The 23,922-nt window shown below is 45.5% G+C and overlaps 1 protein-coding gene across 1 annotated transcript in view; it reads right to left on the bottom strand.

The window, feature by feature from the left end:
* The window catches only part of LOC306770034 (receptor-type tyrosine-protein phosphatase beta-like), a 270,125-nt gene extending 253,090 nt beyond the window's left edge, over positions 1–17,035 (bottom strand). Inside the window, exons 1-2 of the mRNA XM_079258804.1 lie at positions 16,951–17,035; positions 11,841–13,786 (exon numbers count right to left, since the gene is read on the bottom strand). Coding sequence (XP_079114930.1) covers positions 11,841–13,786; positions 16,951–17,002 — 1,998 coding nt within the window. The 5' untranslated portion in view covers positions 17,003–17,035. The remainder of the gene's footprint in view (positions 1–11,840; positions 13,787–16,950) is intronic.
* Between the last annotated feature and the right edge of the window lie 6,887 nt (positions 17,036–23,922).

Here is a 23,922-nt window from a genome sequence, read left to right as displayed (position 1 = left end):
ACTGATAACTAACATACAGAAACTCACTTCTCCACTCTGACTTACAAAGACCCATCCTCTGCCTGTAAATGTTATGAATATATATTTAACCAGTCTGCAGAGCAGGATAATCCACCGTGCACTAAGGAGTTTGGCTGAGTCGTCTTGTAACCTGAAAACTTTGACAAATTAATGTAATGATTATACTTTATCATCCATCCTGCCCATGGTCTCTACAGCAGATATTCTCTCTGTGGGCATTTTCTGACTTTACACACACTGTTACGGCTGCCCCCAATTGCCCATCAACCCATTTTTCATTCAGCCTGGAAACCATCATCTGGCCTCCCCTTGGCTGGGATTGGTTCCTCCATGTCACCTGGTCTCGTCGACATCTCTGCATGGCTGACCTCTGCTCCAATGAGGATTCGACACCTCTCCGATCCAGGATAAAAGAGCACCAAGTTCTTCAGTGGCAGCTGTGTGGTGGCTACAGCTCGCCCTCTCTGAGACTGGTTTATTTTGGTGGTTGGTTTTGAAGAGCCTTTAAGGCCTTGTAGTTTTGTTGGCTTTTGTGTAGCCTTGGATCTTTGCTGTTTGTTTTGATTGTTTAATGGCCTGGGTTAAAGGTGCTTGATTGTGTTTGTGTAAAATTACTCTGTTCTAGTATTTTGTTGCCCTGCCCTTCCAAGCGGGCCTGTATTGATTCCTTTTTATTTTTCTGTGGGACAATAAAGTTTCCCAATACACTTTTTGGTCTGGCACATTTGTTTTATGTTGCTTGTCTTACCCCTAGGTTGCGGGTCTTACCCCTGGGTCGTAACACACACGTTACATGGAAACTAACATGTTTCATTTATCACATTTAGTCACCACAAGATACATATTGATATTTTAATTAGGCTATCACTTTATGTAATGCCAGAAAAGTCAACCCAGTACTCAATGATTTGTATGCATTACTATAAATAACGTTTTTATCTACTGTCAGTGGAGACGTACAGATTTCTACAGCTGTAACTGACAGCTACATGCTGGACAATGTTCCTCTTTTACTATAACATATGTTGAACATGTTCGGCATTATAGCAGGATTAGTTTAACAAGCTTAGCATTGAATGTGTAGCAGGACACAGCTGTGTCTTATTAGTAGTTTCTGGCTTCCCCCCCCAGCAGCCAATCGCTGCAGGGGAGCCATCCTACATAGGTAAACTGGGAATTCAGCTCACAGATTGCAGACTAGCAGCTGGGCTACGTCATTCAGGGGATTCCCTGCTTCCGCTTCAGGTTGGTGGCAGGTAGGCTCGGCGGCAGTGCAGCATGTCACATTTTAATTACGTTTTATCCATCCGGTACTGCTCTCTGATGTTTTCATTTCAGAGATCGGCGCTGGGTGCTCCGAGGCTTGTTTCAGTAGCCTGGATTTATTCATTGCTGTGGCAAGCTGTTGCCAGCAGCATCGCGGGTTCTGAGGCACACTACTGGGTTCCAGTCTTCTGGTCAGACGGAAGCTGACATAAATCTGCTGGTGCTGGATTAGTCTATGCCAAAATACTCTGTCACCCGCGTTGTGCTGGGCCGACGCTGATCTCTGAGTTAGGAGGAGCAGCTGGATGCGCTGTATCAAACAAACTGCTCTGGAGACCGCTGCTGCGCTGCTCTGACGCATCTCTTCAGGTGTTCCATCGGCCGCTCTGCTTCGCTCCGTTCCCTTCTCCGCCTTCAACAACCACTTCTTGGAGAAGGGAAACACTGACTTGGGTGCCGGATTCACCACAAACTGGTGCAGACTGGACAGTTGAGCCACCCATGATGGTGGGGAGCGGCAGAAGGACATTTTGGGACAAAGGTGATTATTTTATCATCTTAATTTCTTTATATTTAATTTGTGTTTAACCTATTTCTATTCTTCAGGTGCTGAGACTGCAGTGGTGGATTGGTGTCCTGGTGGTGGTGCCTCCCTACTTCTCTGGTGTGGTTTTTGTTTATCTTTTCATGTGTGGTGTTCTCGGGGTCCCTTCCCTAGTTTCTGGACACATCCACCCCAGTAGGTCTCAGCCCTGATTTATCTTTCTTTTTAAAGTATCTAGTAGGTTTTTAAATAGGAATAATATCTTTTTATACCAGTAACTGATGTCTCTGCCTCCCTTGCTATCGACCCTGAGGGCCTGGTGGTGGGTGTAACCACCTAGCAATTTTCCCTGGACATAATACCCAGGGTGGTGTTGTCTGGTTTTATATCTTTAGCTTGTAGTCGACTGTTTCTTGCCACAAATGCATAAACTTTACACAGAGGAAAATCTGATGAGGAACTGTGTAGCTAACATGTCAGCAGTACGCTGCTAGCTCTTGCAAAGGGTTACAGTCCGTGTGACAGATGAAAAGTCAAACGTAAATAATAGACCAACTGTTTATCAACGTCCTGCAGAAGTTCTCAGCTGGTCTTTCTCCAGGAGCAGCTTCTGGTTCTGGTTTCATAAAGGGCATGCTAGCTAGTTGGTACTCCTGCTGTTGGCTCAGATGTAATGACAGTAAGGAGGAAACGAGACGGGAGCCTCATACTGCAAAAAATACATTATTTAATGCTTTGTGTCCTCTTACACCTGGAATCACAACAGTTTAGGGATCATGTTGCAACATTATTTGCTGTTACCATGGAAATGTCATGTTGTCCACTCAGGAAAGTCATGCCTACAGGAAAACTGAGTGTCACGGTGGGCGGAGCCACAATCTGTTTAGCTCCTCCCCTCTCCAGCTCTGCCCCTGCAGAATAAAACGTTGTCTGAGCAGTGCTGCAGTGTCTACCAAAGCAGAGCTCAAATTTCATGGATGTATCAGAACTGGTTCAGATTGGGTAGAGTGCATGAAATTTTCCCTTTAAAGGATTCTTCACTATGGGGGATCATTTTGCCACTAGAGCTTCCAACTCAACAAAAAAGTTAAGAATCATTGCTAAAAAAAAAAGAAAATACAGCATGACATCATCTTATAACAGCTAAGCTGGATTGACGCAATTAGAGAAAAATTTTTTTTAATAAAGCAGGGGTGACTCATTCTGGTTCTCAAGATCTATCCTGCAACTTTTAGATGGAGTCCTTTTTCAACACACGTAAAAAAATCTGTATTCTCTCATCTACATGTCGTCCAGGTCTGCAGACACCTGGTAGCAAGCCTAGTTGCAGGATAGTAGAGCTACAGTAACAGACTTAGCCACCTGACTTAAAGACTGAGAGCAATTTGCCTTGGTGCCTACACACTCAAAAATAGAGGTACCAGCTTGTACCTAAAAAGGTACAAATGCGTGTCGCTGGGGGTGTACTCTTTTGATAGACATTTCTGTCCCCTTCAGTTCTGGTCTATTTTTGTACCTTATCAAGTTCAACCTCACCTTATCAAGTTATGTTTTTTATGTTTTCACAGCATTAGGTCTGGTCCATTCCACTTAGCAATATTATCTTTAATCTAGAAATGATCTTCAAAAACTCAAAATACTGACCAGCCGTACACTTAGTCTGCAGCATCTGACCTTCATTGCCTGGTGTAGTAAATGACTGTTAAGTAGTACTACTGTCATCACTCAACTCTGCTCTAGTTTGTAACATTACAGCCATTAACATTACATTTTTCAATGCTGCAGGTTCCCTTATGGTTAAAATGGTACAAATTTGTACTTTGTCACCTTGAACCCTTCTTTATACTCTGAAGGTGCTTCTGGTCTCTTAAAGACCAGTATTGTACTTTTGAGAGAACATTTCTTTAAAATGTATCTATAGGTACAGAAATGTCCCGATCTTGTACCTCTATTTTTGAGAGTGTAAGGACTGGTACTTGCTGTTAGCAATGGACATATATGGACATAATGGAAATCTTTACCCATATCACTAATGGGAAGAGTTGCCACTATAAAAATGATGATTCTACCTAAAATCAATTATCTGTTTTCAATGATCCCCATTAAACCTCCCTCCACCTGGTTTAAATCGCTGGACTCTCATGTCACTAGATTTCTCTGGAAAGACAAACCACCACGGATTAGTCTAAAAACACTCCAGAAGACTAAAGATAGCGGTGGCTTAGACTCATTTCCAAAATTACTTTATAAGCAACAGACTACAATACATGTCTAAATGGCTTAAACCTAGCTATCTAGATGAACCATGGTTTAATATAGAAGAAGCTATGTGTGAGGATATGGCAATTTCAGACCTGCCATTTATCAGCACAGCTGTCAAACGCCAAAAATGCTTTAAAAGCATTAATATCAGCTCCTCACTAATGGCCTGGTGGGAATTTCTTAAACTAACCAAATCCTTGCTTATTCCATGCAAACTTACACCTATTTGGAACAATCCCGACATCCAGCAAAACCGGAAAATGATCAACTTCCCTCAGTGGAAGAATAAAGGAATAAAACAGTTAGAACATATAATAGAAAACGGGAACTTTCTCCCTTTTGATATAATTACTTCACGATATGAAATCAGCAGCACAAAATTCTTAGAATACCACCAACTTAAATCTATTATAGGTAAGAAATAAACCCCTGATCAATTAAACTTGCAGCTACCTATCAGGGCTGCAGAATTCTTAAATCTCAATGCCCCGAAACTGTTATCCAAAATATATAGATTACTATCAAAGCTAGACGATTCCATCTGTCTCCCAACTTCTAAATGGGAAGCAGACTTATCCAGTAACTTTGACCAAAATGAATGGTCACAAATCTGTTCAAATACATTTACAATGACTAAGAATTCAAACATGCAACTAATACAATTTAAAATTCTGCATAGAACTCATTATACAGGACACAGGATGTTCAGGATGGGTCTGTCACAATCAAACATCTGTCCACACTGCACTGGCAACACGACTGACAGCTACTACCATGCTTTGTGGTCTTGTTCACCTGTCCAGGAATTCTGGTTTCAGGTATGTAAAGATCTGTCAGACTGGTTCAAATGTAACATCCCTACAAACCCCAAACTGGGCCTACTGGGTCACTTGGGTGAAACTAACATAGGATTTAATTCTGCAAACTTAATCCTCACCAGTTTATGTATCGCAAAGAAAACTATCCTTCTAAACTGGAAAAGCAAACAAAGTCTGTGTATCCAGCAGTTCAGAAATCTCTTATTAGATCACATCAGTGTCGAGATGATGTCTGCCTCCTCAAGAGATCAGTCGGCTGAACTTTAGTGCCGTGGCGAAACATGAATGCGTGTGTGTGTGTGTGTGTGTGTGTGTGTGTGTGTGTGTGTGTGTGTGTGTGTGTGGGAGGGGGGTGGGCGATGGGGCAGGGGTGTATGTATGGGGGAGTGGGTGGTGCATGTGTGTGGTGGGTTGGTGGATAAGTGTAGATGTGATGGATGGGGGTGGGGGAGATTTGGATGTGACGTGGGGGTCAGGAGGATGGTTTTGAGGGTGGGCTGAATGTGTGTGTGGGTGGACCTGTATGTGTCAGGAAGTGTGTGTGTGTGTGTGTGTGTGGCTGTAGGTGTGTGTGCTGAGACAGTGGCGGATGTGCGTGAAAGCACCGATGTGTGGACAAGGGGGGGCTTCATGTCCCCAGGTGGGGGTGTCCTCTGTGAGTGAGGGGGCGGTGGACCATCGGTCTGGGATTCCCCTTCTGCCGCCCCTCCTCTTCTCTGCCCTCATGCCCCCCTTCTGCCGCCCCTCCTCTTCTCTGCCCTCATGCCCCCCCTTCTGCCGCCCCTCCTCTTCTCTGCCCTCATGCCCCCCTTCTGCCGCCCCTCCTCTTCTCTGTCCTCATGCCCCCCTTCTGCCGCCCCGCCTCTTCTCTGTCCTCATGCCCCCCTTCTGCCGCCCCTCCTCTTCTCTGTCCTCATGCCCCCCTTCTGCCGCCCCTCCTCTTCTCTGTCCTCATGCCCCCCTTCTGCCGCCCCTCCTCTTCTCTGTCCTCATGCCCCCCTTCTGCCGCCCCTCCTCTTCTCTGCCCTCATGCCCCCCTTCTGCCGCCCCTCCTCTTCTCTGTCCTCATGCCCCCCTTCTGCCGCCCCTCCTCTTCTCTGTCCTCATGCCCCCCTTCTGCCGCCCCTCCTCTTCTCTGTCCTCATGCCCCCCTTCTGCCGCCCCTCCTCTTCTCTGTCCTCATGCCCCCTTCTGCCGCCCCTCCTCTTCTCTGTCCTCATGCCCCCCTTCTGCCGCCCCTCCTCTTCTCTGTCCTCATGCCCCCCTTCTGCCGCCCCTCCTCTTCTCTGTCCTCATGCCCCCCTTCTGCCGCCCCTCCTCTTCTCTGCCCTCATGCCCCCCTTCTGCCGCCCCTCCTCTTCTCTGTCCTCATGCCCCCCCTTCTGCCGCCCCTCCTCTTCTCTGTCCTCATGCCCCCCTTCTGCCGCCCCTCCTCTTCTCTGTCCTCATGCCCCCCTTCTGCCGCCCCTCCTCTTCTCTGTCCTCATGCCCCCCCTTCTGCCGCCCCTCCTCTTCTCTGTCCTCATGCCCCCCTTCTGCCGCCCCTCCTCTTCTCTGCCCTCATGCCCCCCTTCTGCCGCCCCTCCTCTTCTCTGTCCTCATGCCCCCCTTCTGCCGCCCCTCCTCTTCTCTGTCCTCATGCCCCCCTTCTGCCGCCCCTCCTCTTCTCTGCCCTCATGCCCCCCTTCTGCCGCCCCTCCTCTTCTCTGTCCTCATGCCCCCCTTCTGCCGCCCCTCCTCTTCTCTGTCCTCATGCCCCCCTTCTGCCGCCCCTCCTCTTCTCTGTCCTCATGCCCCCCTTCTGCCGCCCCTCCTCTTCTCTGCCCTCATGCCCCCCTTCTGCCGCCCCTCCTCTTCTCTGTCCTCATGCCCCCCTTCTGCCGCCCCTCCTCTTCTCTGTCCTCATGCCCCCCTTCTGCCGCCCCTCCTCTTCTCTGTCCTCATGCCCCCCTTCTGCCGCCCCTCCTCTTCTCTGCCCTCATGCCCCCCTTCTGCCGCCCCTCCTCTTCTCTGTCCTCATGCCCCCCTTCTGCCGCCCCTCCTCTTCTCTGCCCTCATGCCCCCCTTCTGCCGCCCCTCCTTTTCTCTGCCCTCATGCCCCCCTTCTGCCGCCCCTCCTCTTCTCTGTCCTCATGCCCCCCTTCTGCCGCCCCTCCTCTTCTCTGCCCTCATGCCCCCCTTCTGCCGCCCCTCCTCTTCTCTGCCCTCATGCCCCCCTTCTGCCGCCCCTCCTCTTCTCTGTCCTCATGCCCCCCTTTCTGCCGCCCCTCCTCTTCTCTGTCCTCATGCCCCCCTTTCTGCCGCCCCTCCTCTTCTCTGTCCTCATGCCCCCCTTCTGCCGCCCCTCCTCTTCTCTGCCCTCATGCCCCCCTTCTGCGTGTGGTGAGTTGGTCCCCTCTTGGGTCGGTGATGACTCTCTGGTTAGATTCGCCGAAGGCTCTGGTTACGGGGATGGCTGTCCCTGGCTTGTCCTGGTCCTTGGGAGGCCCTGGGAGGGGGGGGGCATGCCTAGTGCCGCGGGCAGCTCACCTTCTGGAGGAAAGCTCACTTTCCTCCAGGAATCCAACCATGGCAACCAAGACTAAGATAACGGGGAAGATGACAGCGAGGGAATCTCTAGTGCTTAGTAAGTTAGCAAAAGTGTGAGCTAGCATGGAAGAGCAAAGCATACAACCCTTTGCTTGTTACATAGATCGAGCTACACTCGGACTGAGATGGACACAATGGTCAACATCTTTCAAGTTGTACGTTGATGGGAAAGAACTGATTTTGACTGACGATGCAACTGATGCAGTCAAGCAGCAACGGTGTGCCCTTCAACTGCATTTAACTGGGCTGGATGTGCAGGACATGTAATTTACCTTACCGCGGACAGGACAGGTGAGAGACACCGCTCAACACACTTTGTGCCTGAGGCTAGCGTAACATGCCACGTTTTCCACAAGGTGTCTCAAAAGAAAGGTGAGACAGCACAACACTTCTGCACGCATTTGAGACAAGCAGCAAGAGATTGTGACTTCTAGGGAGATAGAGACAACCAGATAAGAGACACTATCCTGAGTGAATGCATTTCTGAACATGTACGGAGAAAGCTACTGGAGAAAGGTCCAGCTGTAATGTTGACTCATGCATTGACAGTGACTTCACAATCTGAGCCAGTGGAAGAGCAGCTACCAGCAATGAGGGTCACCAGGGAGAGGAAAGAAGATACGCACAGGATCAACAAAGAAAAATAGGAGGAGAATAAAACGTACAGACAGTGTTACAGATGTAGTTATTTGGATCACATGGGTAAAGATCCAAAATGCCCAGCACGAGGACACATACCACAAGTGCAATGGTAAAGACCATTTTTAAATAATGTGTCATACAAAAAGACATAAGATGCAAAAAGTGAATGTTGTTGAAGAAGATGACTGTAAAAGATTACAATATACCAGGGGCATTCACATGTGAAATTAAGATCGGTGACAGGCCTGAGGAGGGAGAGTTATTGTCATTGTCAAAAGGCAACGATGAACCACTCCTTGGGGAAAAAGACAGCAGTGAAGTTAGGGAAGATGAAAATAGAGGAAAATGTAGCCGCTGTCACAGACTTAAACCATTTTCTTAAAGAACAGTATCCAAAAGTGTTGACAGGAGTGGGAAAACTGAACACTAATCAAATCAGCCTGTCCATAGATCCAAAAGTAAAACCAGTCACACAACCACTGATATGCATACCTTGCCATCAAAGAAATGAGGTTGAGCAAAAGATAAATGAACTGATTGATATGGACATTGTGGAACGTATGGACTGACCTACACAGTGGGTAAATCAGGTAGTAATTCTTCCAAAGAAATGGGGCAAAGATGTCAGGATGTGCTTGGACATGAGAAAAGCAAATGAGGCAATAGTCAGAGAAAGATACCCCATTCCCACTATGAAATTCTCCAAGGTCTGAACGGCTCTGCCGTCTTCATCAAACTAGTTTGGCTATCATCAGTTGGAGTTAACTTCAGAGTCCAGAGAGATCACAAAATTACGTACGCGGAGTTTACAGATACAAAAGACTTATTTGGATTTTCATCGGCCAGGGAGCAATAGCAACACGAGATCGCCAGCGCACTAGCAGCCATTGAAGAAGTTAACATCTGAGATGATGTAATCATACATGTACCGGACCAGGAAACACATGACATACTGTCATGAAAAGACTTTCTGATTGTGGACTGACGCTGAACGCAGAAAAGTGTCAATTCAACATGGACAGACTGGTATTAATGGGGATACTACTGACACAGAAAGACATTAGAGTAACAGAAGAGTGAGAGCTGTAGTGGAATTCAGATGGCCTAGTCACGCTGCTGAGGTAAGAAGCTTCCTAGGGCTGGTTGGGTTCAGAAGTTGGTTCATATCACAGTTTGCCACCCTTTCAGAACTATTACGATGCTTAACCCGAAAGGAGGTCATATTTGTGTTCGGGCCAGAGCAGGTACATGCATTTGAAACCTTAAACACTGAATTAGCCAGAGCAGGTACCTTAGCTTATTTTGACAAAGATGCACCAAGTCAAAGCAGATGCAAACCCAGTAGCTTTGGTCCAGTGCTGGTTCAAAAGAAAAAGAAAGGAGAAGAAGTGCCAGTGTGTTATGTAAGTTGGAGCCTGACAGCACAGGAACTCTCAGACAGAAAGAGAAGCCCTAGCACTAGTGTGTGTCATGTGAAAAATTACATCCATATGTATATGGTAGAAAGTTTGACCTCATCACAGACCACAAGCCATTGGTCATATACAGTCAGAGTTCGTAACCATGTGCACGAACAGAGAGGTGGGTTCTCCGATTGCAACCATATGACTTTAGAGTAACACATGTTGCTAGATAACTTAACATTGCAGATTCATTGTCAAGACTGTTGTCAGACATATCGCCAAGGGAGATACACAAACATAACTCACACACATACATACATATATATATATATATATATATATATATAATGTAGCGTATTACCATTAATGTCAATCAGTGATCCAATGTCGGAGCGACAGTGGGTGTTTTAATTAATAATTCGCTGTGTCCTTAGACAAGCGGACGATCTCGGGGCACCACCCAGCCCTAAATTTGTTATACGGTCAGGCAGGGAATACCGTAAAATGACAGTGATATTTGTCTAATAACAGATAACCATCAGTCTCAGAATACGCTTACCGTAAGTTCTCGTCAGAGGGAACAAATCCCTTCCTTAAAGATCGATCACGCTACCACGACTTCTTAAAATATAACACACTTTATTAAAAAACCACACGGTTAAAATCATCAGGCACAAATGAAATTAATAATGTAAACCAGAAATAGCGTCAGCAAGCATCAAATACTGAATTAGCCAAGAGGAGAGAGAGGGAGAGTGAGAGTATGGAAGCTTGAGTCGAGTCAACAGCATAAATGTAAAATAAAATTATTAAAGGTAAAGTTATGTAAGCAGCTTACATAACTTACACAACTAGGAAAGTTGGAAAGATGACAAGTCTAATGAAGTTAACTAACTATGTCAGGGTAGACTATCAGGCGGATACCGGGGGAATGGATTTAAAAAGGGCAGCTTCTGCTAAGACACCAGCTGGATCGGAGGCAATGCAATAATGGGTCAGCGTCTTGGTGGTCGAGAACCCGAACCTTGGGTCCAGTGGGCAAGGATTCAGTGGTCGTCCTGATACTTGTCCAAACGGGACCTCCACAGAAGTCAGGAGCTCGCCTGGAACCGCCTGGTTCGACGTCTGAAGCTGAACCCAACTCCGATTAGAATCCACGGGTCACGGGAGTCGGCAAAGTCCTGGGATCAGCTGGAGCAGTAACGTTCGGGTCGTCTGTACGTTACTGGTCACAGTCTTTGTGGGCCGGGAGAGCAGCTTCGATGGTGTATCAGAAGCAAAAAATTTGTTCAGCCAGAATTGGATGAGTTTTAAGCAGTCGAGCAAGCTTACTGTAATAAAAAATTAACATGGCGCCAGACAGACAAAAATGCGACTAAAGCAAACATCATTGAGAAAAATGAATAAACGGTTCATAGTTTCAAGAAATGTTATATGTGTTGTGCGGTAATGAGAAAATATACTGTAATTGTTGAAAAATAAGGCATATACATATATATATATATATATATATATATATATATATATATATATATATATATATATATATATATATATATATATACACACACACACAGACACATGTAAAGGTAAACTCTAAGGAAAAGGGGGATATCATGTATTGGAATATGAGGTTACGTGACTACGTGATGACATAGGAGTGGAAATGGAATGTGTAAAAGAGCCAGCGTGTTGTTGAGTTGGACAATTAAAGAAAACAAGTAAAAGATCATGCTTTATATCCTGATTTGATTCAGAGTAATGGACCTAATTATGTACTAAAGTCAGCACACAACAGATATATGTTGCTCTTACATTAATGCTAGAATTGTGTAAAAGCTAAATATCGCAATAAAAACTGATAATGGAAGCAGCTACATTACATATAACTTCACAGACATTGAAAAAATGTTTTTACACTGTCATTAAAGGGGTTTGTATATGTTGATATAGAAGCATATTCCAAAAGTGTAATGTAAACGCTTTTTTGTATCCATATGTCACTGGATGTCACATAGTCAGTCACGTGACCAGTTAATCTCAAGTAAAAATGGCAGCAGCGGCAGTGGAACCAAAATAGCTTTACTAAGAGGAGCTCTATATATATGAGGCTCCTCCTGAAACTTATTTCTTCTCTTTGTGTTTATTAATGAATTATGTATTAACGGTGTACTTGGTAAAACCAGAAACTTCTTACGAAAGCAAACATGCGATCTTCAGGTATAATTGTGGATGTTCTTGCATCAGACGTCCAAACACAAATATCAATTTAGACAGACATCACAGGATACTCACAGGTGTGGTGGTTGCAGGTGAAGTTGTAGTTGTTGAGGTGGTTTGTGTTCTGACAGTGGTTGTAGAGAGGATGGCGGTTGGAAGAACACCTGCAGGTAAAGCACCTGTAGGTGTGGCTGAAGGTGTAGTTACAGGTGTGCCTACTTCTGTAGTTGCAGGTGTAATTTTAGGTGTGGGTACAGCTATGACTGTAGGTGAGGTTACAGGTGAGGTTACAGGCGAGGTTGCAGGTGAGGTTGCAGGTGAGGTTGCAGATGAGGTTACAGGTGAGGTTGCAGGTGAGGTTACAGGTGAGGTTACAGGTGGGGTTACAGGTGAGGTTACAGGTGGGGTTACAGGTGAGGTTACAGGTGAGGTTACAGGTGGGGTTGCTGGTGAGGTTACAGGTGAGGTTACAGGTGGGGTTGCTGGTGAGGTTACAGGTGATATTGCAGGTGAGGTTACAGGTGAGGTTGCTGGTGAGGTTACAGGTGAGGTTACAGGTGAGGTTGCTGGTGAGGTTGCTGGTGAGGTTACAGGTGAGGTTGCTGGTGAGGTTACAGGTGGGGTTGCTGGTGAGGTTACAGGTGATATTGCAGGTGAGGTTACAGGTGAGGTTGCTGGTGAGGTTACAGGTGAGGTTACAGGTGAGGTTGCTGGTGAGGTTACAGGTGAGGTTGCTGGTGAGGTTACAGGTGAGGTTGCTGGTAAGGTTGCAGGTGAGGTTACAGGTGAGGTTACAGGTGAGGTTGCAGATGAGGTTACAGGTGAGGTTGCAGGTGAGGTTACAGGTGAGGTTGCAGATGAGGTTACAGGTGAGGTTGCAGGTGAGGTTACAGGTGAGGTTGCAGATGAGGCTACAGATGAGGTTGCAGGTGAGTTTGCAGATGAGGTTACAGGTGAGGTTACAGGTGAGGTTGCAGGTGAGGTTGCAGATGAGGTTACAGGTGAGGTTACAGGTGAGGTTACAGGTGGGGTTGCTGGTGAGGTTACAGGTGATATTGCAGGTGAGGTTGCTGGTGAGGTTACAGGTGAGGTTACAGGTGAGGTTGCTGGTGAGGTTACAGGTGAGGTTGCAGGTGAGGTTGCAGATGAGGTTACAGGTGAGGTTGCAGATGAGGTTACAGGTGAGGTTACAGGTGGGGTTGCTGGTGAGGTTACAGGTGACGTTACAGGTGGGGTTGCTGGTGAGGTTACAGGTGATATTGCAGGTGAGGTTGCTGGTGAGGTTACAGGTGAGGTTGCTGGTGAGGTTACAGGTGAGGTTACAGTTAGGGTTATAGGTGAGAGTACAGCTGATATTGCAGGTGAGGTTTCAGGTATGGTTCCATCAGTTGGACTCTCTGAGTGGTCTGGGTAGTGGGTGGACCCTGCAGCTGGAGGTGAAGTCTTGGACCAAGGGGTTGATGCTGGATTCACCTTCGCGTTGGATGCTGACATCAGGTCTGCTTCTGCAGGTGTACTAACTGTGATGGGTGGAGTTGAGTTGTAGCTCTTTCTGTTAGCGGCTGACTGTAGCATTAATGGGGTTTCGGGTTTGGACCATGTTGGACTGGGTTCAGACAAGACCTCAGGCATAACCGTCAGGTTAGTCTCACTTGTGTTGACTTGAGAATATCCTGCAGAGGAAACCAGACCCGAGACTTTGGGTCCAGTGGATTCCATTTGGTTTCCTGCTAGGAATGATGAAGTTCCAGATCTTTCTGTGCCCTCTGCTGCTGCCTCAGTCCTCATCTGTGAGTCTGATCCATCAACAGCCAGCATGAGTGTAAAAGAAACACCAGGGTGTGTATCTGGTAGTTTGGTGGTGTTTTTGGCATTTAGTGCTGTGGAACTGTTGTAGCCGGAGGGGTTGTGTTGGATGGTTCGGTGGAATGTGTCTCCAGTCGAAGTTCTGACGGAGTTGACGCTGCTGGAAAGCTCCAACAGTTCACGTGTTGAAGTATGAAAAGTGGAAGAATAGGGATCTGAAAAATTAAAGGAACATGTTTACAGTACATTAATTTGGTAAAACCATTTACAACATCATCAATTGCTGCAGCTCATATTCGAAACATCAGGTTGGCCAAAGGCTAAAGACACAAAAACACAAGATATATAAACCGAATCCCTGATCATATATCTGTCATGTGAAAGCAACGTGTCTGCCTTCCAAAAAACGAATTATTCATTCATTCATTCATCATCCTAACCGCTTAGTCCGATGAAGGGTTGCGGTGAAGCTGGAGCCTATCCCAGCAGTCTTTGGGTGTAAGGCAGGGTATACCCATCGCAGGGCCACACAGAGACAAACAACCACTCACGCTCAGACTTACACCTATGGGCAATTTAGAGTAACCAATTAACCTAACATGCATGTCTTTGGATGGTGGGAGGAAGCCGGAGTACCTGGAGAGAACCCCCGCACACACGGGGAGAACATGCAGACTCCACACAGAAAGGCCACTGACCAAACCCCTCCCCAGCTGAGGATAGAACCAGCAACCTTCTTGCTGTGAGGCCATACCACCGAAGTCTGATCTCAGCATTGTTGATTATGTGAAAAATATTTCATGTTTAGTATGTTCTTAATAAAAAGTATTTGATTAAAATAATTAAACTGTCATTTCAAGTATTAAAATTCTTAAAATAGTTTGATATTTGGTAGTTTTGAGCACATCGAAAGTCGTCAAATTGATTCATGGGAAAAAAGCAATTAAAAAAATTAAGATTTGACGATTGTTGTATGTGTACAGAGGAAGAATCTGATGCTGTGTAAAAATACAAATCAGAACAATTTGGCTCCTGATCTTTGACAGATTCACAACTCTAATCACCACCAAAGACCCATTCCACTGATATTCATCATAATGTAAAATAATTCAGTTTACATATTAAGTTTTGGGAATAAATCATGCAATTACGGAAAAAAATAAGGCTTAAAATAAGGTTTCCTCCGCAGGGTGGCCGGGCTCTCCCTTAGAGATAGGGTGAGGAGCTCGGTCATCCGGGAGGAGAACAGAGTAGAGCCGCTGCTCCTCCGCATCGAGAGGAACCAGTTGAGGTGGCTCGGGCATCTGGTCAGGATGCCTCCTGGACCTCCCTGGTGAGGTGTTCCAGGCACGTCCCTCTGCGAGGAGACCCCGGGGAAGACCCAGGACACGCTGGAGGGATTATATCTCTCGGCTGGCCTGGGAACGCCTCGGGATCCCCCCGCAGAGTTGGCAAATGTGGCTGGGGAGAGGGAAGTCTGGGCTTCCCTGCTTAGGCTGCTGCCCCCGCGACCCAACCCCGGATAAGCGGATGAAACTGGATGGATGGTTGGGTCCCCAGAAGTGTCTTCTTAGAACTGGAAGAACAAAGTTGAGGTGTTTCCTACCTAGAAAACAATGGGAGGTGAAGATCACCTCCTGGTCAGGAGATAAAAACGTGTTCAGGTGCATTCACACACCTTCGCAGACCAAGAGAATGACTTCACCAGCAGGGCTCGGAGAAGGACTGTACGTGTAGGTGGACTAGACCATCAGTAGAAACACCTTCGTATTAATTAAGTAATATTTTGTGACTAGACATTGCATTGTGGTCTGCTGCCTGAGACCCCGCCCCCTCCACCTTCTTTCAGTGAAGCAGCTTACTCACCAGCAGCTTGTGAGATGTGTCCCACCACAGAAAGGGTGCAAAATACATTCACCTCATGTTCTACTTCATTTAAACTGCACATTTACCTCAGGTTTTACCTGATTAATATTATACTTTTACCTCATGTTTTCTCTGAATAAAACTGAATAAAACATTTACCTTAGGTTTTAACTTTTTTGAACTTCAAATTTACCTCGTTATTAAATGACTGAAACTACACATTTACTTAATTTATTTTACCTGATTAGAACTGCACATTTATCTTACCTGATTTAAACTGCAAATTTAAATTTTACCTGATTAAAACTGCACATTTACATTGTTTGACCTGATTTACACTGCACATTTACCTGAGGTTCTACCTGTTTAGAATTGCACATTTATGTCATTTTTACATGATTAAAACTGAACATTGACCTGATGGTTTACCAGATTAAAACTGCACATTTATCTACATTTTTACTTTATTAAAATTGCACATTTACCTTGCTTTTTTACATGATTAAAACTAAACATTTACCTCGTGTTTTATCTGATTAAAACATCAAATTTACCTTGTTATTAAATGTTTGAAACTGCACATGTACCTCATTTTTACTTGATTAATACAGCATATTTACCTCATGTTTTACCTGATTAAAACTGTACATAAACACAATAAAAAGTGGACATCCTTCTCATCCATGTCAAGGATCAGAAAGGATTCCCATCTCAACTCAACTGTATTCATAAGCCTCTTCAAACTACACTTGGAACAAAATGCTGTACATAACCACACAAAGCAACAAAAGAGAATAAAAAATAATCAGGAAAAATATAATAACTGTTAAGTGCTTCCAAGACATTTTACAAACAATAAGCCTTTATGAAGAAAAAGCCACTAAAAACATTAAAAACAAATGAACAGTAAATAAAACCAATAAATAAAACCAAACTACAGCACACTGACCAGAAACAGTCTTACACTGGGCTGAAAGCTAAAGAATAAAAATGGGTTTTAAGCTCTTTTTCAGAGTGGATAGCGAGGAATCTTGTCTAATGTGGAGGGGAAGCTCATTCCACAGTTTTGTCTCCTCTGAGCCTCCGTTTTGACCTCGGTAGGTCAAGGAGCAGCAGGTCAGCTGACCTGAACCACTGAGGAGGAGGGTGGGGGTGGACAAGCTCAGAGCCAGGCCGTGTAAACAATAATAATAATAATAATAATAATAATAATAATAACAAGGGCGCTGTCAGCCAGCGGAGGGAGGCCAGGTGTGGGCTACGTACTCCAGTTAGGAAACATGCCGCTGCATTTGGCACCAACTGGGGACGTAAGGGGAAGACTGGTTCACACCAGCATCGCAGTAATCTATCTGAAATATAACGAGCAGGATTTCTGTTTCACAGGAAAGCCCTGACCTCGGCCAGCTGTCTGGACTTCATGTGGAGCCAGCCCCGGCTGATGCTGGACCTGGTTTCAGACCCTACAGAAACGATCCAGAACACAATAAGAAACCACAGCAGCTTTACTTACAGACACGTCTGGACCCCTGAAGCAGAATCAGAACTAGAAGCAGGACTTCCATGTTCCCTTGCTATGCGCTTGTGTGTCCTCCAGCCTCTGATGATCACAACTGAAGAGATGAAGGGAAATGCGTCTCTGTGGGAGGAAAAGTCAGCCGGCAGCACTTCCTCCTATTCAACTGCTGCATGTTTTGGAGTTCTGCTGGAATCTATTCGGAAATACCAGAGGATGTCCCTCATGTCCAGCTCCTCTAACAAACCTGAGGAAAACAACACCAACAAAGTCTACTTATCACAACCTGAATCTCTAACGCACATTCTAATGTTTCCTCATCTGATATTATCCCAGATCGTAGAGCCCTTTTCAGAGTTCTGCGCAGAACGTCTCATGTTTCATGGCGTAAAACAAAATCTTCAGTACGAACGTTTGGATCTCAGAGACCATTTCCAGCGTCTTCACTGGCAAACTTCATTTTATTCAGAAAACAGAAAAAGTGGAATCTCCTGCATTAGAAACCGGATTGTTGTGTGTCTATTGTCTTCCACAGAAACTTCCATCCACTCCCTGCAAATGACCCAAAGCTATTTGTGTCCATTTCTGCTGAATCCAAGATTCATCTTAAAATGACGTTTACTGTGAACTTCAGCTCTCGAAGGTTTGACAGGAAGTAACTTCATCGACATTTCAGAGGCAACAAAGCAGCGATAGTGATCTTCTTTTAGGATTAAACTGATAAATAAAAGGGCTGTCCCAGACAAATCGTGAGTTTAGAGATTAGAATAGAAACTACATGTTGTGTCTGGACCGTAAACCTCCTGGACGAACAAAAACACTGGAAAATCTCCGTGGATCAGCTGTGGGGTCACATGTCCATCACAATTATAATTTACCTCACAAAGTTCCTGACAAACTGATGAGAATATTAGCGCTCAGGGAGACCTGACTTTTCTTTATCAGGCAATTCATAAAGAAGATCCTTATGAAACATAAAGAAGACAGAAAACATTTTTGTCTTCCATTTTCCTTTATCTGACCTGAAGGAAGCACAAAACACACCCAGGTCCCAGAATTGAGCCTTAAATAACGCTACATTGTACAACATGATGGAAGTGCTTCTATGGTGCCTTGCCTCGTTTCTGCCAAACATCCATGGTAGAGCTGAACACCATCTGTTAGGACGGCAGTGACAACGGACAAAGAACACCGGTCTGGGAAGGAGTACTGTACTGTGATGATGGCCCTGACCGTTGCCTTAGATATACCCTCTGTCCTGGGTGATGCTCGGGCCGCATGGGGGGGCCGGCAGGGTCTCTGGTTGGATGCATGGGTGGGGGGGGGATTAGGAGGTAGGGGGGCTAGGAAGCAGCGGGAGGGTTGTTGGGGAGGGGTTTTTGGGGGGGGGGGCGGGGGATGGTCTACGGACGTGTCCTTGTCCTTGGGGATCCCGCCCCTGGTATCGTGGTGGCGCCGGCCCGCGATGGTTTTGCTCTGGGTGGGCGGGGCCCGCTGGGTCTTGGCCGGGGCTCTGCCGGGGGGAACGGGTGGTCCTGGGGCCTGTGGGCTGCCGGCTCTCTGTGCCCTGTGCTACCCGGTGCCCCTGCCTCGTAGCGCCGGGTGGCGCCTGCCTGGAGGCTTCCACTGCTCTGGGCTCGGGGGACGGAGGCTCTCTCTGCTTTGCCTGCCCGGGCTCTGTGCGCGGTGGGCTTGCCGGGCCCTGGGGGCCTTGGCTTCCTCCCCTACACCTCGGGTCGTGGTCGTGCTCCCCTACAAGCACTCAGCTGATCTTTGATTGCATGATCACAGGTTGAACACTCACACGTGCACGCCCACAAAGCGCTCATCTTCCCATCTGCTTCCTACTAAATGTTGCTGATGACTCTCTGTAGGTATGTTTAATAACGGTTGGTATTGGAATTGTTATTTTATTCATTCATTTACTTTTTTTTACTTTTTTTTTTTTCATTTTTTTGTCTGTTTTTGAATATTGTCACTATCCTACTGATGTCTTCTTGTATTTTTTCAGTACTTTATATTGTTTTGCAAATACTGTAACTTTAGCAGCTTAGACACGCCTTTCTTTTCTCTCTCTCTTTTTCCTCCTTTCATTTCCTCTTTTTTTCCTCTTTACCTGCCAGGTCCAGCTCGGCCATATCAAGACTGACGATGATTGCAAAATGAAAAAATAAAAAAATAAAAAATAATAATTATCATAATAATAAAAATATTCAGATTATCAAGGGCAGCTATTTACATGAGATGCCTCCCTTGACAGAGCAAATCTGTCTGGCAAAAATATGGCACGCAGATTGCTGTTCTGTATGCTGAGATGCTGGACAGGACAGGTTAAAAAAAAGAGACATACTTCAGGGAGAAGACATGTTTTCATGGTACACTCCTACCAATGATGGAGATGTTAATGCTGAAGGGGAAAAGCCCTTAAAAGTGGCCTGCAAATACTAAAGAACCTCCCTGACACCATATTCACAGTAAGGACTTGAACTTAATATTTTAATAAAATTAGAAAATAATCTTTGCTGTAGTAATAATAACAAACACTACTCCTAATAATAATAGTAACTGATTTAATCAGCAGGATTGCTAAAATAACTGCTGTGAAGAAGAAGCCAGTGACCTTTTTCCACTTCGTTTTCAGGCTCTGATTCAGGTTCCAACATGTAGGGCTGGATGCTATGTGTTGACATGGTAGTTTGTTTTCTTATTGAGTTCATATGAGCCTAATCCTTCTGTTTATGAGATGTTAGAATGACGGTGAAAGCAGGTGCGGTGCGCGCTCCCGATGTAGTGCAGTGGCGGGAGGCGGGGCTTAATGCGGAAGAGTCTCAATCCACTCGTTTTGCCCACAGGCTGATCTGACAGCCTACGGAGAGGGTCGGTCTGAAGTAAATAAAGCCATTTGTGACAATAACTCCATCAATCCCAGCCCTTCTGGGCTCAGATATAAAAATAAATTAGCCTGAAATGCACAGAATAGTTCCACTTTAAACTATTTTACATGATGCAGTATCAGGATTTAAACCTGTGAACTTCCGAGCCACAACCCTTTCATTAAACCACTACACCACCAGTAGACAGAGCAGCATCCTTGCGGTAGTTTTTCATTTTTTTTTCCCATCAACCTGTTGGCCAACTGAGAAGTGCCATAGACAGAAAAGCAATGTAAAAGAACACTTTTCTGTTTTTAGGTGCTATGAATAGGTACTATTAAGAGGTACTGAGCTGACTTGATATATTTTCAGAAAAGAAAATGGGAGTCAGGACCACAATGTACTGACAACTGGAGAAGACCTTATGGAGAAGAACTTTGAAAAAATTTGACTTGATAATAGGCTTCAGATATAACTGTAAGTTTAAAATTGGCAGTAAAAAATTTGTGTTTTGTTTGTGAAATCATTGTAATCAGCTAAATCTGCTTATATGGTCATTCAAAATAAATGTGTTCAGAAATTTAAAAAATTAGTTTTTATTTACCCAACATTAATTGTTACATTTTGCCTCCTTTTTGAGTGCAACTTGCAGTCACAGCTGGAGGTAATTAACCAACAGTGCCAGGCAAAAGCCTCTAAATGCATCTCCAGATAGCCTAACACTGACCATCAAGAAGCTCTGAGTTAGAAGCTGGATGAGAACCTGGGCATTGTACACCACTATACACTTGTGTCGCGGTGCACCCTGATGAAGCAGTCTGCAGCTCATTATGCACAAAATGGACCAATTGCCGAGTTGAATTTCTGTTTCTCCAATCACAAGACGGAATTGAAAAATTGACAAATATCTGAATAACTGAAAAAGTTTAAAAGTGAAAAAGTCAAATATATGTCCTGAATGAGGTTAATAGTTTAATATTTGAATGGATAAAGTGGCAAAATGACCAAAAAAAAGTATTCTGTAACGGAGGTATATGTTATTGCTGCATTTGAACCCGTGGCTTGTACATGCGTACCTGTGTACCGGTGCAGAAAATGGACCAATTGCTGAGCTGACTTCCGTTTTGTCCAATCACAGGAAAGGATTTGCAAATTTGACAAAAACTTGATCAACTTGAAAAGTTTACATGTTACAAAGACCAAAAGTCATAGCACATATCTCCTGAATGAGCTGACGAGTTTGGTATTTGAATGGTTGAAGTGAGGCAAAAGGTGTAGGAGGAGTGGCGTTTCAAACATTTTGCAGTGGAGACCGGGACCAAGACGAACCGGATGGCATTCCCATCTCAATGGCAAAACTTTTCCACCAAAATGTGAAGAACAGCTTATGGTGTAATGGTAAGGAGAATTGCTTTTTGTTCAGAAGGTCGTGGGTTCAAATTCATTCTCCTGATTGAACAAAACGGGACGTAGCTCAGCAATTCAAATCAAACTTTATTTGTATAGACCTTTTCGTGCTTAAAAACAATACAAAGTGCTTTACATTGTAAAATAATTTACATCAAAATAGATAAAACACTAACACACATACACCCATAGTCCCCTTTCACCCACCCACAACCACCCTCACCCATGCCCTATTTGCCCTTTAACAGTTAAAAGAAGATGAATGGCCAGGTGCATGTGTACCAGATGTGCAGCAGATAAGGAAAAGATATTCTCAGGGAGCCTCGACACAAAGGGCTGCCCCCAACCATGACCACCCAGGCCATCACCATGGGTGCCACCCGGGTCCGGGCAGACAGGACCCCCCCCACAACTGTAAGGCTGCAGCGCCGGATCCCGACCCACCAGACAGGGAGAGCCCCCACAGCAACACCCATGCAGTCAGAGCAGGAGCAGCCCTCGGTGAAGAGGACCCCAATGAAGTGATAACTAAACAAAAGTAAAATCCATTTAAAAAATAATAAAATTTATACTAATATGTAAATAAATATATAAAATAAATAAATCAAATAAACTAAAAAGATGTAAACAAATATATAAAATATTTAAATAAATCAAATTAACTAAACAGAAGAATAAATATGGGCTACTATAAGAATGTTAAAACTTAGTTAAAAGCTAAACTCCATTTTGTGCACCGGTACACAGGTACGCATTGGTACACAGGTCACAGGTTCAGATGGCGTAAAAAATTAGCACTCCTGCTCAGTGAATGAGCAAGAGCTGTGGTGGCGTCGTGGTAAAATTAATTGTCTTATCTTCAGAAGGTTGTTGGTTCAATCACTCCATCTTATCTTGCAGCCATCTATGAACAAACTCTTATGAACAGTAGCTTACACATTTTTTTTTTTTTTTTTTTTTTTTTGTCTTGTCCAGCATTTAGGCAGCAGAATGATGGTCTGGATGTTCTGCTGAGCAAATTTTCTCTGCCAAGGGAAGCTTTATAGATATAATGATCCCCTTGACTTTCTGAATTTTTATTTTATTTCTATATTTATTTTGTATTGTTGTTTGAATTGTAGAGTTTGTACTGCTGGACCAGAGAGGACAGACAAAAGACAGAAAGAGAAAGGAGAAGAAACACCTCATAAGAAAAGGGAAAGAGATAAAGGGAGAGAAAAGGGAGAGAAAAAAACAACAACTAAAAAATAACCCAAAAACAAAAAGAAAGACAACAACCTACAGATGTATACATACACACATACAGGCACACACATACATATACACACACATACACACACATACATACGTACAAACATATATGCACTTGCCAGTATTAACACATATACATACACATACAAGCCAACTTTAGATCATAGTAACTAAACTATGAATCTAAAAAGTTAAATATAAATGAGAAACAAAGAGAAATGAGAAAACCAGCTGCTGTTAGTGAATAAACCTGCAGACGACTCGGTGACTGTGTCACATGCAGAACATGCAGAGTGGAACGTGTTCCGGAAAAGGTGATCATGCCAGTGTGACCCCTCCCACACAAAGGCAAGAGGCACGCCAGGAGGACCCCCGAGACCCGGCCCATCGGCAGCCACCCCCAGGCGCAGACCCCAACCGCCCCACCCTGGAGCCAGCCATGCACCGACCCAGGAGGCGGCAGAGGGGGGTCCCAGCCAGAGTCCCCTGCAGTCAGGGGGAACAGGCCCCAGCAGGCCCGGACCAGCGAGGACCGGCCCCGCCGGGCACCGGCCACCCAGGGCAGACAGAGCGCGGGCCCCACGGCCCCAAGAGCCCAGAAGCAACCCCCCACCCCCGCAGGCAGAGGGCCCAGCCCACACCGACGGAGGGCCGGGATCCCCAGACCGCCACCGAGCGGCAGCCAGGCCGCACCCCAGTGCACCAGCAGCGCTCCCCGAGCACCAAGACCCTCCACGCACCCACGCACACACACACACACACACACACATACGCACACACATGTGCAGACACACACCCACGCACACACACGCACACACACACATACGCACACACATGTGCAGACACACACACACATACACATACACACACACACACACACACACACACATACACATACACCCACACACACCCACACCCACACGCATCCACACTTCCTCCTTAAACACACCCTATACACCCATTCTCTTACACACGCTACACACACACACACACACATCCCTGCTCCCTCTATAATCACCCATTCTTCCATACACACACACCCCACTCTACACACACACACACCTCCCTACACCCCTCTATCCACATTCACAGTCCTCATTGTACACCCACCCCATCACTCCCCCGTACCACCAACATAACCCCACATACACACCCCCACCCATCTGCATACACCCCCCCTTCCTCCTATCCCAGCGGCCACCCACTTTCCTAAATTCCTTCACCCTGATCCCCCCACCCCCCCTCTACCCTAACATTCAGTCACCACTTCATCCATTGGCTCCTGCACGCCCTCACCTTTCTTTCCCAACGTGTCCCCTGTGAGATACCCCCGGGGGAGCAGGGGATAGGAGGGCCCTGATCAGGGCCCCACAACTACCCCCCACCCCTGTCAATGCCCCCCCACCACTCCACACATGCAGCCGATCCAGCACCACCC

Source organism: Telmatherina bonti (assembly GCF_933228915.1).
Source record: "Telmatherina bonti genome assembly, chromosome: 2".
Classification (NCBI taxonomy): domain Eukaryota; kingdom Metazoa; phylum Chordata; class Actinopteri; order Atheriniformes; family Telmatherinidae; genus Telmatherina; species Telmatherina bonti.
The sequence above is the reverse complement of the archived record's forward strand: the minus strand, read 5'-3'. Positions and strand labels throughout refer to the sequence as shown.